At 46.4% G+C, this 17,350-nt stretch overlaps 1 protein-coding gene across 4 annotated transcripts in view; it reads right to left on the minus strand.

Annotated features, from left to right (window-relative positions):
- The window catches only part of GRIK3 (glutamate ionotropic receptor kainate type subunit 3), a 197,595-nt gene that overhangs the window by 33,490 nt on the left and 146,755 nt on the right, over positions 1–17,350 (minus strand). For all 4 annotated transcript variants that reach the window (XM_053399152.1, XM_053399148.1, XM_053399149.1 and 1 more), the window contains 4 exons: positions 16,194–16,367; positions 15,418–15,561; positions 7,085–7,192; positions 3,930–4,043 (listed from right to left, as the gene is read on the minus strand). In XM_053399152.1, the coding sequence (XP_053255127.1) occupies positions 3,930–4,043; positions 7,085–7,192; positions 15,418–15,561; positions 16,194–16,367 (540 nt within the window). The remainder of the gene's footprint in view (positions 1–3,929; positions 4,044–7,084; positions 7,193–15,417; positions 15,562–16,193; positions 16,368–17,350) is intronic.

Below are 17,350 nucleotides of genomic sequence, written 5' to 3' on the forward strand. Positions count from 1 at the left end.
TTGTTCAGCAAATCCTTATCTCAAAGCATTACAGCTTATAAAAACACCTTATTTTCTATCCAACATCTTAGGTTATTATAACCTTAAATTTTTACTTATAAAGAACCATTTTTCATATTCCTTTATACCATTACAGCTAGAAACCACTTAATTTCAATCCAGCATCATTCAACATTCCTTAATTTTACAATATTTCTATAAATAGTCCTTAATTTTTTTCCAATCTAGAACTTGTTTTATTTTCAATGTGCTTCAAAAACTTCAGTGGCCACAATTCAAGGCAGAAGTAAACACCCTGAAAGAAGTCATTGAACACTATTGATTTTAATGGTTGCTCATCTCTGCTTTGGATTGCGGCCCCTCATGCTCAGCTGTTTGGAATGTTCTCATTTTACAGATCAGGAACTGAGGCCATCATGCATTATTTTCCTAAAGATGTGGTAGAAGGCTAGAGTGGCTTCATGGCCACCTGCCTTACCACTGGACCGTACCGCTCTTTGGAACTCAGCCTGACTGCCCCACATAAAGATTGCCTTCCATGAAAGACCCATAAAAAGAGGCTTTCTCCATGTTTGGAACCTGCTAGGCAGGGTGAAGGAGCTACTTCAGTAGTACTGATTTTTTGGGGGCCAGCACCCCTTTGGTTCTATAAACTCTTCCCCAGTTTCCCCTACCCTACCCTTTAAAAAGCACTCTTCAGAATAGCAGTTTGCACAACCCCCTAAGGACTGCAAGAACACAATAAAATTTGAAACAGTGACAATTAATTGCCCACTTAATCAAAATCCAATTAAAATTATTTATTTAATTGATTCAACAAAACCGATGAACTTGCTCCAGGGATTCTAGCATTTCAAAGTCTCATAGTCATTTGCACCTCTGGTATCTGCCCCTCCCCCCCCAATGGTGTCACCATCTTGCCTCTTAATGCCCACCCTTGGTGATCCCGATGCCCCGCAAGGAGGCGATACCACCCACTTTGGAAACCACTGGGTTACCCAGTCCTTAAAATAGGACAAACAACTTGCAGCACCCAAAACTGGTACAGCTGGTGGACAAGGAACAGCTGAAAGCAAGGCAGCAGGCAGGATGCCCATCCAGGAAGCTGGTCCTCGTGCCTTTTGCATTCGTCCTCAAATCTAGAGGCCGGCAGGAGCAGCCATAAAGCCCCATTAATCTCGGGAGGCACAAAACAGAGTGGAGGGGGGCGTGTTCCTCCATATTTAACAGTTGAAGAAGCAGCATCATGTAGGAGCTCTGCTCGCCTCTGCGCCGCTCCTGGAGGTCTCAGACATTTCCTAGGGGGTAATTCTTGAACTCTGCAAGGCACTTATTCACGGGCTGTTTCACAATTTATTACTGGAAATGGTCAGACATTCAATTCGCAGGCTTTCAGGGCTCGCTAATCGATTTCTCAGCGAAGGTGCCCTCAATTTCAGGATCTTCACAGCTCTCCCGTGGCTCGAGGAGGAGAGAGCGGAACGGTCTGTTGGAGAAACATCATCGGCCAGCTGCCACCGACAAGGCGCTGCAGGATGAGCAGGAGGGTGTGAAAGGGGGAGGCAGGGAGGAATCCCAGCACCACGTCTTGGTGGTGGCAGCATCAGCAACAGCAAACAGGCCATCAAGTGGCAGAGCGGGAGGGAGATGTGGGTGATTCCCTGCTTGAAAAGGGAACTGTTGCAGAATTCAGGCAAAGCAGAAGTGCTCGTCTCCACCTGCGTCATCAGCACAGAATCATAAAACTCTTGGAAGAGACCCCAAGGGACCTCTAATCCAACCCCCTGCAACCCAGGAATCACAGCTAACGAATCTGAACTCTACAATTCTATGATTCTATGACTTTATAAGGCAGTCTAGGGCCCCCTCTGCACTATACACTGAAAGCAGTATCACACCACTTTAAACCTGGGAAGTGTATCGTGGATTCATAGAATTCTAGAGCTGAAGGAACCCCAAGAGTCATGAAGTCTAACCCTCTGCAATGTGGGAATCACAGAGAAAGGATCACTGACAGATGACCATGCACCTGTAGATGCTGAGAGCAGTTAAAGGTAAAGGTACCCCTGCCCGTACGGGCCAGTCGTGTCCGACTCTAGGGTTGTGCGCTCATCTCACTTAAGAGGCCGGGATCCAGCGCTGTCTGCAGACACTTCCGGGTCACGTGGCCAGCGTGACGAAGCTGCTCTGGCGAGCCAGCACCAGCACAGCACACGGAAACGCCGTTTACCTTCCTGCTATAAAGCGGTACCTATTTATCTACTTGCACTTAGGGGTGCAGAGAGCTCACCCCGCCGCGGGGATTCGAACCGCCGACCATACGATCGGCAAGTCCTAGGCACTGAGGTTTTACCCACAGCGCCACCCGCGTCCCTGCTGAGAGCAGTTAGGACACCCCAATTCTCCTCACAGAGCTACAGCTCCCTGAGGTCCCTGTGAAGAGGTATTTATAGCTTTGTGAGGGAAATAGGGGTCTTCTAATAACTCTCAGCACCCTTAACAAACTACAGTTTCCGGATGACTGTTTCAAATGGTATGATTCTGCTTTAAATCTATAATAGTGATGGGGCCTAGGTTTAGTATGAGGTACTGGCTAACCTTTTCAAGGTGACCAAGGCCTCCTCCTGCAGGCCAAAATGATGCTGTGATTCCTGCATTGTGAGTGGTTGGACTATCAGGCATGTCCAGCTCCCAAGAGACTGCGATCTACTCCCAGTATAAAAAAACTGGCAGTGATCTATCCATTGTCATTGGGAGGAGGAGCACGTGTGGGGTGGGTGGATTGCACAGAGTTTTTAAGCTCCCCCCCCCGTAACTTTTTGTACACGATAAGGATCCCACGATCTGCCAGGATCAGCTGGGGATCCCTGGACTAGATGATCCTTTGAGTCCCTTCCAACTCTACAATTCCATGATACTATGGCAGCTGATCTAGACCCACAAGGACCAGCTGCTGATGCTGTAGCAAAGGCTTAGAGAAACTATCAAAATGGGGGGCTGATTTGGAATTGGGAGAGAGGAGCCTTTGTGTGTGGTTTCAAAGAGAGAAACTCTTCAATCTCGCTGCAGCATCCTCTCCAAGGGATTCGCCTGCCCCCGCCCTCCCCCTATCTTCCTCCTGAAGTAACAAAGCTCAGCACTCTGTCTAACACATCTGAATCTAAACCAGTGGGCCTCATCATAATTCATTAGAGACTGGATGGAAATTCACCCTGAACTGATGCCTGCCTTCAAATCCAATAGCAGGCCCGTGTGCTAAATGTGCTGTGACAGTTAGTGGCCAAGGAGACCGGCTGAGTATCCAAGCGTCGCTGGCTAAGTGAATTACTTTGGGGTAGTTTGTCACTTGGGTGCCTAAGTGTGTGTGTGGGGGGAAGGGGGAGCCCCAAGGGATGCTGAGAAATGTCAATAAGAGCTCCTGAGAGATGACAAGGGCTTGGTTGCAGTTTCAGAGCGGGTGGTTTGTGGGCTGTGGGAAGTTGCTCCCCAGCATAGGACTGAGCAGAAGATAGATTGGAATCCACTGGTGAGAGGAAGTGTGATCATGTATTTGTTAGAGTGTCAAATCTCCCACTTGACCTTGAAGTCCACTGGGTGACCTCAGACCACTCAGTGCTTCTCAGTTTAACCTACCTCACAGGGTTGTTGTGGGGATTATTTAAGGAGGAGTAGAACCATATACACCACATTGAGCTCCAATGGCTTCACTGAACCCCAGTCTGGATGCTGCCAAGGAGAACATTGTTTTGGACAGTTCCCTGCCATGCCCAAATAGTTCTGCCCTTTTGCTATCAGGATAATCTGTCCATACACAATGTAATGTATGAAAACACAGCTCAAGCTCCTTAGAAGATGGTGGTGGGGTTACGATCTAGAAGTGGAAACAGCCAAATCTAGGAGGGGTTAGATAGAACCCTGCAACCACTTACCAGGACTGTGGTGACAATCAAGGATCTGTTGGTGAGGGAATCTGTCACATTGGGGCCTTGTCTTCGGGAGATTTCAGTGATATTCAGTCCATCAGATGGGCTCCACACACCAACCTGTGATGGAGGCAGACAAGAAATGAGCAAAAATTCAACCAAACCATCAAACCATCAGGCCAGACCAGTCAGGCCACTGAAGAGAGAGAGAACGGTCAAGGGAGTGGAGGTCAGATATTGTGAAATCAGTCTCTAGCTCAGGGGTGGGGAACCTGATGCCCTCCAGATGTGGCTGGACTACAACTCCCATCATCCATGACCACTGGGTCACGTTGGCTTTTGGGGTTGATGGAAGTTGTAAGTCCAACAGCATCTGGAGGGGATTGCAAATGATCCCCATCCCTGCTCAAGTGAAAACAGGCAAAAAAATGAAAGAGAGGGCTGGGCAGTGCTCGTACAAACTGTTACTTTGATGTAACACAACCTTAACATGATTTAAGAACATAAGAAGAGCTTGCTGGATCAGGCCAGAGTGACCCATCTAGTCTAGGCTGCTGTTCTCACAATGGCCAACCAGATGCCCCAACAGGAAACTCACAAGCAGGATCTGAGCACAAGAGCACTCTTTCCTCCTCTGGTTTCCAGCAACTGGCATTCAGTATCATTGCTGTCTCTGACAATGGAGGCAGATCATGGCCATCATGGTGAATTTATCCAGTCCTCTTTTAACACCATCCAAGTGTGAGCAAGTTCCATAGTTAAAGTATGTGCCAAATGTATTGCTTTTGGCTGAAAGGGGAGAGGTCTCATCATCTGGGCAGTTCAGGACCTCCATACACACTACCCAAGCTCATGCCCTGGGGAGGTCAGTGCTGCTAATACAGGGGTTTAACTTTGCCCCCCAAGCATAGTTCATTGTCTCTTGAGACAGACAGATGGTGACAACAACAACATAAACAAGATGTTTATGTGTCTGCATGGCGTATAATGACTAAGCTATCTTAGGAGAGGATTCAAAAGACTTTGTAAAAACTAACACAGAAGGAAGCTGGCACATTTCACGGTTTCACCTGTGGATTATCTGAGAACCCCTGAGTCTTAAATGACACAGTCTGCAAGGCAAGAAGCTCTGTATTACTATTTAAAAGACCCCCGCCCCAATATGCACAACCACACAAAGTAACCACACAACGTTTTACTGATATGAAGTAAAACTTCATTGCATTGCAGGGGGTTGGACCAAACAACCCTTTGAGTCCCTTCCAGCTCCATAATTCTATGATTCTATTAAAACACCAACTGGCTCCCTTTCAAAATAGTTGATTGTTTATATACAAAAGACAGTTCCCTCCCTTGGTCCTCTCCTTCATCCTGCAATAATCCATCTGTGGAAAGATTATTAATGGGTAGAATAACGTGGGTGGCGCTGTGGGTTAAACCACAGAGCCCAGGGCTTGCCAATCAGAAGGTCGGTGGTTCGAATCCCCACGATGGGGTGAGTTCCCGTTGCTCAGTCCCTGCTCTTGCCAACCTAGCAGTTCAAAAGCACATCAAAGTGCAAGGAGATAAATAGGTACTGCTCTGGTGGGAAGGTAAACGGTGTTTCCGTGCGCTGCTCTGGTTCGCCAGATGTGGCTTAGTCATGCTGGCCACATGACCCGGAAGCTGTAAACCGGCTCCCTCGGCCAATAAAGCGAGATGAGCACCGCAACCCCACAGTCGGTCACGACTAGACCTAACGGTCAGGGGTCCCTTTACCTTTATGATGACACACAAATGGCAAGCAAGAACCCTCACTGCAGTTTGTGACGATGACTTGGCAAAAGAAAGAAAAATACCCTACATGGGAGACCCAAGCCTGCTTAAATAAAAATAAAAATCCCTCAACAACACTGTCCCACTATCCCACCACTGCCAGCACTGCCACCATGCTAGCTGGATACAGGATTTGTAATTACACATGTTTAATGCCTCCATAATCCGTTAACTTGCAGGAGGCAAGGAAGATCAGAAGCTCACCGCTAAACCTCAGGCAAATGTAAACTATTAAACATAATGCAAAAGTACATATCAGGATTTGCTCCCGGTTTGGGCACACAATTAATTCAGATTACCTATTGACTGGAATTTAATGTCCTGACTCCACAGAGATTTGACACAGACACTCTAAAGCCTTTCTTGAGCTAAGAGAGAGCTTAAGCACACACACTCGAGAGAAAGAGGGAGAGAGAAAGAGAGCGTGAAAATGTGATAAGAACTCGCTGGAAATGACGGAAATTAACTGAGTCCCAGCATCCTTGCAGAGCATACAAGAAGCTGTTGGGGAATTTTAATGCCACATGCTGGCCTTAAGTAACAGTGTCCAAAAATTATCTTGAATAAGCACCAGTGCTGGAAGAAATACTAACACCAACACCCTGAGAAAGTCTTGCAGAAGGTAAAAAAGTCTGGAGATATTTTTAGAATGGGATATATTTTTTTCTCTCCCCTGGATGACCCAATTAAATGGATGTGAACATGGCAAGAGGCAGTGTGGCACAGTGGTTAGAGTGATGGACTAGGACCCAAGAGAGCAGGGTTCAAATCCCCACTTGGCCATGAAGCTGACTGGGTGACCTTGGGCCAGTCATTGCCTCTCAGCCTAACCTACCTTATTGGGTTGTTATGGGGCTTAAATGAGGAGGGGGACAGACCATGTATGACACATCAAGCTCCTTGGAGAAAAAGGTGGGATATAAACGCAATAAATAAAATAAGACATCTTCACAAGAATACCTCCCGTTTCCCAGAAAGCAAAGTTTACTTGTAGAATCCACAGAATTAGACACATTCCTGGAGGACAGCTATTGGCCAGGAGAGCTAAAATAAAACCTCCATGTACAAAAGAAGTCCACTTGCAATGATCAGATGCTGATTTGCTGATCTCACAGCAACCATGCAAAGGCAGTTAGGCTGAAAGATGGTGAGCTGGCCAATGAGATTTGGGAATGAGAAAGGGATGAGCAGGATTCACCAGTGCAATGCCATTGCACTCACCAGTGCAATGCCAACCCTTCAGCTCCTATATAGTTCTCAGGGTCAATGGATAGTCTGGGGGAGCCCAGGAGAACTGCTCTGATCTTTGAAAAGAGGAAAGGAAGCCATGAGGCAACCCAACTGACCTTTTCAAGCCCGTCTTCCTTGAGGCTGATGATGTCCAAATCGAAATCCGTCCTCAAGCCGCTGGTTTTGTTGAAGACGATGCGTCCAGTGAGACCTTCCCACTGGGCCTGGGGAAAGAAGGGGGGAACATTGGAGGTTGGGGGATGTTGATGAATAGTGGGGGTGGGGGTAGGGAGAGACAAAGGAGCCATTTGTCAAGCTCATAAATCACAATCTGCTCCAGAGAAGCACAGTGCTTTATTTTAATTACTCCTTCCACCATGACTCTGCCCCTGAAGAGGTTGATTAATTAATAATCACCCCCGATTGCTCATGGGGCTGCAGAGGCTGGGGAACCCCATAAATCCCACTGTACTCTCAGCCCTGATTTACGCTCACCCCTTCCAGGTTGCTCACCATGGAGGGGAAATAACTCATTGGTCTGTTGAGATTTTGGCCAGTCACAGTCCTGGGGAGAAAGACACACACACACACACACACACACACCACTTGCCTGGAAGAAACCACAAAGAGGTTTACACAAAAACAACAACAGTAAAATAAAGAAAAAAAATCCAAACCATACTTTAAACCATACAAAAGTTAAAACACAAAAACAGATAGCCTCAACTTGCTAAGCACTTTGTCTAACCAATAATGTTTATGGCAGGCACCAAAAAGACTACAGTGAAGGAGCCTGCTTGAACTCAATAAGCAGGGAGTTCCAAAGTGTAGGTGCTGGCACACTAAACGATCAAGTTCTTTCAAATGCAGAATAGATATTATGTGGCACCTGTAGTACTGAAATTCTGCCAGTTGAAGTGGTCACATGGGTATGTGTGGGACAGGGGTCAGCAAAGTTTTTGTGGCTGGAGCTGGTTCACGGTCCCGCAGACACTGCGGTGGGCCAGAGTGCATGAGTGTGCGCACACACGCATGTGCAAACACTATTTCCGGTGTTCCTTCCGGTGTGGAGGAGGTGTGCACAGCTTCCCATTGGCTGCAGGAGCTTCCTGCAGCCAATGGGAAGCCGGCCAGTGTCGCAGAAGGCAGACCCCACTCTGCTCCGCATTGGTTTAGTGTGGCGAGAGCCGACCGGGCGTTGGGGGTCTCTGAGCGGGCAGCGGGGGTCCATGGGCCAGTTAAACAACTCCCATGGGTCGCTTGTGGCCCACAGGCCTTAGGTTGCCAACCCCTGGTGTGGGATAAGGAGATCTCATCAATAAACTGGTTCCAAATCATTAAGGGCTTTATATACTAACAGATGGTGACAGCAGTCACGAAATTAAAAGATGCTTGCTTCTTGGGAGAAAGGCGATGACAAACCTAGACAGCATCTTAAAAAGCAGAGACATCACCTTGCTGACAAAGGTCTGTATGGTTAAAGCTATGGTTTTCCCAGTAGTGATGTACCGAAGTGAGAGCTGGACCATAAAGAAGGCAGATAGCAAAAGAATTGATGCTTTTGAATTATGGTGCTGGAGGAGACTCTTGAGAGTCCCATGGGCTGCAAGAAGATCAAACCTATCCATTCTTAAGGAAATCAGCCCTGAGTGCTCACTGGAAGGACAGATCCTGAAGCTGAGGCTCCAATACTTTGGCCACCTCATGAGAAGAGAAGACTCCCTGGAAAAGACCCTGATGTTGGGAAAGATGGAGGGCACAAGGAGAAGGGGACGACAGAGGACGAGACGGTTGGACAGTGTTCTCGAAGCTACCAACATGAGACTGACCAAACTGCGGGAGGCAGTGGAAGACAGGAGTGCTTGGCGTGCTCTGGTCCATGGGGTCACGAAGAGTCGGACAGACTAAACAACAACAACAGCAGCAACAACAATACTAACAGTAACACCTCAGCCTGGTAGCAAAGCAGCAACCAGTGAAAATATCTGAGAACAGGTGTTTTATGCTGACAGGGTCATTGCAAAGGGTCATTCAGCAATCATTTCTCTCCCACTACCACACATGTGAATAGGGCTTTCGGACCACGGCAGGTCCAAATGCAGCATTTTCAGCTTCCTCCCTCTCGTGTCACTCAGAAGGGTTCTGTGCACACTTGGGGACCAGCACCCTTCAACAAAGCTACTTCCATGTTTCAGCACCTATCAATCAGCAATGGTTTAACTGTGATTCCTGCATTGCAGGGAGGTTGGATTGGCGGCCCTTGGGGTCCCTTCCAACTCTACAATTCTATGATTCCATGAATCATTCTCCACTTTCAGCACCTCAGCAAACCTGAAATCACTGTTATTCTCAGTTTCCAGAGCCACCAGAACAATTAAACTCGATGTCATAAGGGAGCCTCTCCCCTATCTCTCTATCTCACACAGAGTGCCAATGGAGCAGGAGGCCAATGGGGCTGGAGAGGGGGGAGGTCCACCCTATCAAATTCCGTGCCAGCTTGTGACATTTGAGCTTTTGCATGGCCAGTCCTTGCCTGCACTTAATGAAAGCCGTTTTACATGCCGTGAACTTTAGGCCTGGTATTTCCCTGCTCCCGTCCATGAAATGCCAAGCCGTTAACAGGGTTTAGTGTTTTCCTGTCATATCGCAGTGAAGGAGGCACAATCTTTCATGAGGCTCCTTATGACATAGTCGTTCCCACCACACGTCCTGGGGAAACCAAGCTCGAAATTACCCCAGTGAGCATGCTGCCCCACATCCCACGTTATGATTTCATACACAATGAAAATAAAGGTACTGTTAAGAAAAATGAGACATATGTCAATATTTGCATCCCCCCCCCAGCCTGTCCCTAAGTATTTGAAGATGATGATCCTATAATATTTGCAGCTGGCTATCATATATAACCTTTTAGCCTGGTGAAGTGGAGACTGAGAGATGATATGGTAGCCATCTTCAAATATCTGGTGGGCTGTCACATTAGGGTGGTTCATAAAAATCTTTTTTTAAAAAAAATCCCTGCTCCAAAGGTCTTATCTTACGACACTAGGGATTATAAAGCTATATGTGAAATTTCATGCATATCAGTTAATACCTTGACCTTCCTCCACGAAAATAGCTGTTTACTCAGCCGTTTTCTTATGTTGTGAAGGCTGAAATTTCAATTCAGTGGGGCAGGGTCAAGATATTAACTACAGTTTTATGATATGAATTATTACCATAACCAAGACTAAATAATACTATTTGGTGTTTATAACTGAGCAGAATGGAGTTACAATTCTACATATTGCAAACACAACCCTAGGTTCCCCCAGCTTACTGTTGCTTGCTAGTAAGGGATCTATAAACTTTGCTAAACCTTAGACCCTAAGAGACTTCCAGGCTAAGGTCTCCCAAGATCTCCTGATTAAGTTGCAAACCCTGCAAATGATCAATCCATATGCCAATAAAGGCTTGAGAATCTGAGCATATGATCGAGCTATTCTTCAAAGGGCTTGTTTTGATCCAGCAGACAAAAAGCTCAATGGAGGTTTAGTGGATCAGAATAAATTCTGAAGAACAGTTTGCAAAGCAGGGGTAGATTTGGAGGCAGGCACAGAATGGCTATAAAAAGTCTAGGCACTTTCCTGCTTGCGACAGAAGCTTTGGAAGGTCTGGCGCACACTGGCAAAAGCAGCGCAAGTTGCTACCTCTGCAGTGGGAATTGTCAGCTTCTTTAGCAGAGAAATGCCTTCTGTTTGGGGCCTCCCAAAGGACAAATGTTGCCTCTTTATGGTCTCTGCTTCTGGCAGCAGATTTTGCAAATGTGCAACTGGTTGAAAACACAGGGAAGCAACAGCCCTGGGCATAAAATAGAGCTCAGAGGAAAGAGGAAGGTGAATCTAAGGAACTGAAGACAGAAGCACACTGTCAGCATTGTCACCTCCTCACTTGCTAAGAACATAAAAACAGCCTGTTGGATGAGGCCAATGGCCCATCTAGTCCAGCCTCCTGTTCTCACAGTGGCTGAACAGTTGCCTGGGGAAAATCTGCAAGGCAGACCCAAGCACAAGAGCCATCACCCCTCCAGCTGTGGTTTTCAGCAACTGGCATTTAGAAGCATTGTTGCCTCCAGCTGTAAAGGCAGAGCATAACCATCATGGTTAGTAGCCACTGATAGCCATTGCTGTGTTTGCCTAGTTCAAGGAGCCAAAGGACCAAACTGATCCATAAGGAATTGTACTTTCAGGCAGAGGGAGAACAGAAGAGTGCTCAGGCCCTTTGCTCATTTTATGGCTTCCTGTTGCTAATGGATTAGCAATGACTAGCCTGTGAATTGCCCCCTTACTAGCTTCTCTGAATTGCCCCAATGTCAGTTTCTATTTCATTAGTGGATGCGGGGGGGGGGCAAGGGAAGGCACTTCAATTACTCATTACTTGCATTGTTTTTCCTTTTGAAAAAAACCACAATATTAAATTTGTACATCACCCTTCATCCGAAGATCACAGGGTGGTTCAGAACATAAAAATACAAAATGAGAACACAAAATACACCAAACCAAACCAATAACCCCCCTCCCACAAATATATTTAAAAGGTCATAGGATGTTAATCAGCCAAAGGCCTATTTAATGTTTTTGCCTGGCACTTAAAAGTGTATGATGAAGGGGCCAGGCAAGCCTCCCTTGGAAGAGCATTTCACAAATGGGGAGCCACTACAGAAAAGGCCATTCTAATGGTGCCCCCCCAGACTTCTCATGGAGGAGGCACACAAAGAAGGGCCTCAGATGATAGGTCTATATTGGTTCATATGGGGAGAAGCGGTCCTTCAGATATTGTGGTCCCGAGCTTTATGGGTCAAAACCAGCATTTTGAATTGGGTCCAGAAACCATGCAATTGGACCAGAATCACTGTAATGTGCTCAAATTGTCTTGCCCTGGTGAGCAATTTGGCTGCTGAATTCTGCACTAGCTGAAGTTTTTAAATCATCTTCAGAGGCAGCCCTACATATAACATGTTGCAGTAAACTAAACTAGAGGTTACCAGAGCATAGACAACAAAAGTTAGGTTATTCCTCTCCAGTTAGGGGTGCAGCTGGGCCACCAGCCAAAGCTGATGGAAGGCACTCCATGTCACTGAGGCCACCTGAGCCTCAAGTGACAGCAAATGATGCAGAAATACCCCCCAGCTAAGTACCTGCTCCTTTAGAGGGAGTTTAATCCCATCAAGAGCATTAAAAGTTTACTGAACAGTGAAGTAGTTAACTAAATGTGGTATATAAAACTCTTGCTAAATTACTACCAGACTTTGAAAAGCTGGCATCACTGGATCAAGTTCACCAGTTTTGTTGAATTAATTAAGCTAAATAGTTTTAATTAGGCTTTGAATAAATGTGCAATTACTTGTTACTGTTTTGAATTTTACTGTGTTACTATATTCCTTAGAGAGCTATGCAAACTGCTATTCTGAATAATGCTTTTTATAGGGTAGGGGGCTCTGGGGATGAGTTTATGGAAGCAAGGGGGCTGTGGCCTGAAAAAGTTTGGGAACCACTGGTGTAGATATTCCATAAAACTTGAGTGAAATGAGAGAAAAGGGCAAGCAGAGCAGCAGTCTGCTGTAGTCGGTTGCACTATTGGGAAGGAAGGAGACTTTAATTTGAGGCCAACTTGTTTACACAGATTAACTCCTGGGCTTCTGTTCTTCTTCTGTCTTTGTCTGCAAGGCTCAAAAGAAACACTGCCATGGAGTGCCTCTAATTTCCACATGCATAATAGCAAGGTCAACCCTCAACCTCTTCCTTGGCAACCTGAATAGCACTCCAGAGCTTCTCTGTGTCTCTGTTGTTCTCATGGTAATTGCTCACACTTGAGCTGTGAATCTCTCATTTCTAGTCGCAGGAGATCACTCAGAGTGATGCACCTTGAGAGAGAGGGTGACAGGTGAAGTGGAACTGAGAGCTGGGACCAGAGGTCAGCTGGCCTCCCCTCATTCAGTGGTGCTTGGCTGCTCTCCAGAAGGTCTTTGCTGAGCATCACTTGAATGAGGCACCAGCCTCTTCCTCAGTGAGATGGAAGCTCCTCAGCTTCCTTGGTGATTTAGGAGGTTGATGACCTGCCCAGTCTCACCCACTCTTACCTAAAGCTTCAGGCTAGTATCAGTCACTCTAGTTGCCACCCCTTGAGATGCGGCCACCAGCTTTTCATAGCACATCTAGGAGCATTCCCACTCAGCCCCATGCCATTTATGCCACCCAGGGGAATGTTTATACAAGACAAACTTGCAAAAGTGCACCTGTGCATACATGCAACCTGTAAATCAACTCTCTGCCCTGGAAACTGGAGGCATGACCCAGGCAAGATGTTCAGTGGATTGGGCACTTTCAGGCCCCCTTGCCAATCAAAAAGTCAAGTTGAGATGGTGATGTTGGAGGGTAATGGAGAGGCCAGCCAACAGCACAGGATCTCCATTGCAACAGCATAATTTGCTTCCACAGTTTGACAGGCTCCAAGTAAGTCAACAAGGCTTCCCATTGTTCCCTTCTCTGTTGACAACCAGTGATGGGGGGCTGTATGCTTGAATCATGCCAGAATCCATAGACAGAGGTAGCCAGGTTGCCAACTCTGAGAACTCTGCACAAAACCACTCAAAATTGGTGATTGGAATCTTTCAGAGGTCCTATGGCTGTGATGCCTTTTGATGATTTCTTCCAGGAGTACACATTTTTAAGGGAGTGGCAGTCTACCATTAAAAAATAAATAGAAATTCTTTGCATGGTTTATTTTCCAAGAGAACATCTCCCCGAAGTGTGTACTGGGAAGTTCAAACATCCCTGCTTTGGCCTCTTGCAATGGGGAGACTCAGTTGGCTTCTCTGCCTCTTGGATCCAAGTGACGCTCCCTGCATGCCAAATGCAGTCAGGAAAGCTGTTTAGGCTGCAGGCGAGGGAGATGGTAATTACCCAAAACACAGAGAAAAATGAAGTCCCCACTTCATTCCCCTGACATTCAGCTCACTCAAGTCTGTGGCTCTGCCAAAACAGAGGCGTGCCTGCTGCCAATTTTCCCACGAGAGTTTTTGAGCTGTTCACTAAGTGGTTGACAGATGCACCAAGTAAACACTCCTCAACAAGAGAGGAAAGGTGGGAAGGAAAGGCAGCAGATGGTGTTCCTATTTGACAGAGAAAAATACCAGGGGTGGAGGGGAGGCTGATAGTTTGGCGGAAGTACCCCTGTGCTGTGTGCCAAAGGTCCTGAGTTCAATCCCCGGCAACTCTCTTGGAAAACATCTCAGGTGGAAGGAGTGGGAAAGGAGTCTCCAGGAGACTCTGGAGACCTGCTGCTGCCAGTCGGAGTAGAGCATTATGGGTAAGATAAACCAAGAGTCTGTTTCAGTACAGATAAGTTTTGTAAGTTCATGTGACAATAGGCCACCATTCTTTGTGACAGAACTCAGTAGCAGAGCATCTGCCTTACATGCAGAAGGTCCCAGGTGTCTCCAGGTAGGACTAGGAGAGGCTATTGTCTTATGCTCTGGAAAGCAGCTGCCAGTCAGTGTAGACAATACTGAGCTAGTTAGATCAAGGCTCTGACTCAGGATAAGGCAGCTTCCTACATTTCTATTAAAAGGATTTGCCAGAGAGATCTTCAGTGAAGCCATCTATGGCATTGTCAAAGTTTTGAAAGGCAAAAACATGGTGTGTCTAGTGGCTGGAAGGGGAAGCAAACAGCCCTAATCTGTACATTTATATAGGTAGGTAGAGAGATAGAGAAGTTGGGGGCTCAGCACCAGCCATGGCTAGGCATTGCAGAGACTGAAGCTTGTTCTACTCTTGTTTCACCTCTGTCCCTAAGATAAATCATGTTCCTTTGGTTGTGATCCAGCCTAGAGGACTGGTATTTTACATATGTATGCTTAGTCCTGGGTTCTCCTGAAGAATATGGGCAGCTGTCTCTCAAAATAAAGGTGCCAGATGGGATTAGAAGCGACACTGGCACAAATGCATTCAGAGTCAGACCCATTGAGCACAGTATTGTCTAGACTAATTACACTGTCTATTCAAACTGGCAGTGGCATTCCAGAATGTCAGGGTGTGTGTCCGTACCCCCAACCCACTCTATATGGGGATGGCCGAGATTGAATTTAGGCTGTTCTGCATGCTAAGTACGTGCACCTGGAGCTAATTACGACTTGTTACTGGGCTTAGGCTCATCTCCACCACCTGCCTAATTCAAAGCAATCTTTGCCTCCAGAAAGAGGCAATGGCCCAAGCAAAGATGCAGGCTCAGAATCACCCGAGCTGACTTTCTGCTAGAGTGAGATCAGGACCACGGACAGCAACATGAAGACTGCCCGGGATGCAAATGCAAGAGTTTCAGGACCATAGACAGCAATTCTGCAGCATTGAGCACGCATCCCTTCACTCAAGATGCAAAAGCAGGTTCCATCCGGATGCATTGTACTTCTTACCTCTTTGATGAAATTCATGAAGCGTCCACCAAACCGCCAGGCTTTATGCCGATGGCACTGGAGGGAGTTGACAGTCATCTGTGGAGCCCGTTGGTAGCACACGGAGACAATGTGGACGGCATCGTACAACAGGGCAGCATCTGTCTAAAATGAAGGGGAACAGGATTTGCTTTGATAACAGCTCTAGGAGCAAGGGAGCCTTTCACCTCCCAAGTGATGATGATGATCATGCCACCTCCACTATAGGAAATCCATTTTGGCCAAAATAGTCTTTGGTTCCAGCCTCCTTAGGTCAACTGAGCCATCTGCAGCATGCTGCTACTTCCATCTTGGTAGTCTCTGGTCCAGTTTACATGGACATCATTGAATGGCCTTCTGTCAAGATCATGCATCTGGAATCCTACAGAGGCAGGAGTAGCAGCAGCAAAGGGAAGGCAGTGAGCAGGGGAAGGATGAAACACTGTATCCCATTGCAGTTTCTTTATTCTAAATTGCCTCCTCCCAAAACACCTATTCCATAGAAGCTGCTGTCAAGATTTTGTGACATGCATTCATGTGTAAGGTGTAGTTCTGCTGATGATTCACAGCTGATTGCGTTAACTGCCCCCCACAGAGAAGCAACTGCTTTGTCTTCCCAACACGTTGTCCAAAACAGAACCAGACAAAAATAGAGTTTGCAACAGTTTGACATGCAAACTCCCTTGCCTCTTGCCCTCATCAACACAGCTTTGCACCACACACTAAAAGGCAGGAGTAGTTTAAATGGGCCATCGTACCATCATCACCCCTGTGATCAACCCTGGCTCAGGCTTGGGGGCTGCCTGCAACCTCTCCATAGACCATTTATCAATGATGGCAGAGACATGGGGATTCTCCACGTTCAAGATGCGGAAGCCAGTCAGGTTCACTCCAGAGTAGCGATATTGCTCTAGATCCAATGCATAAAGATCCTTTAAAAAGAAAGAGGGAGACTTCATTTCAGCGCTTTATCTACTTCCCCCTTCACTTCATTTAGTTCTTTTTTGGGAGGGAGGGGCAGTCTTCAAAGGGGGGCCAAGTCCTCTGAGACACTTCACTACTCTTATTGAAACTTGGCTCCCCTTGAAATTCAACAGCTGCTCTGCCTGAGCAAATTCCCACTGAAGTTGGTCCTCCAATGTTGCTTTAGGAAAAGATTCAATGGTGTTTCCAGCTGGGAGGCATTTCCCTGTCTTGCATCAGTTAATTATGGTGCTGATTAATTATGCATTAATTCCAATAAGAGAATATTGAAAATGTTTGAAAGGGGGGGAAAGAAATAATTTGGAAAGTATGGCATTAAATCTTGTTATAGTTGCCACTTCCAAGCATCAAAACCCATCATTCTGGAATACTAGTATTGCTAATATTTTCACCATCTTGTAATTTTTCAAGTGCGGGGAGAGGTAGAGTAAGCATACAATTAAATTTTCTCAAAGCCACAAGCAGCCAAAATAAACCTTGGCAATGATGGTGCTTCAGTCTAAAATGGCAGTCTATTCTATTCATGAGAGAAACACAAAGCCCATGGGAAAATGACTGACTGTTTCAGATTTGTGCCATCTCTGGTCTTTTGGACTGCCCACCCCACTAAGAGTAGGTAGGATCTGCATGCGCAGTGGGACACAGGAGTAATTTGCCCACTGCAAATTTACCATTCATTGCATGTAGAACATCACGCAGAACACCACATCTCCACCAGATATTATCATTTTGGAATATCATTAACCATTGTACAATAACAGATTGAGTGATTTGTTCCAGTTCCAGTTCTCAGGCTGTGGATTTTACTGGTTAATCCTTACTCACTGGACGCTGATGAGCAAATCTGAACCTTGTTTGGGGGAACCCAGTTAGCATCACTGCATTGGCCAGGATCTGGCAGGAGAAATGCGAGCATTGACTGGATCACCAA

The sequence above is a fragment of the Podarcis raffonei genome, chromosome 8 (genome assembly GCF_027172205.1).
Source record: "Podarcis raffonei isolate rPodRaf1 chromosome 8, rPodRaf1.pri, whole genome shotgun sequence".
In the NCBI taxonomy this organism is placed as follows: domain Eukaryota; kingdom Metazoa; phylum Chordata; class Lepidosauria; order Squamata; family Lacertidae; genus Podarcis; species Podarcis raffonei.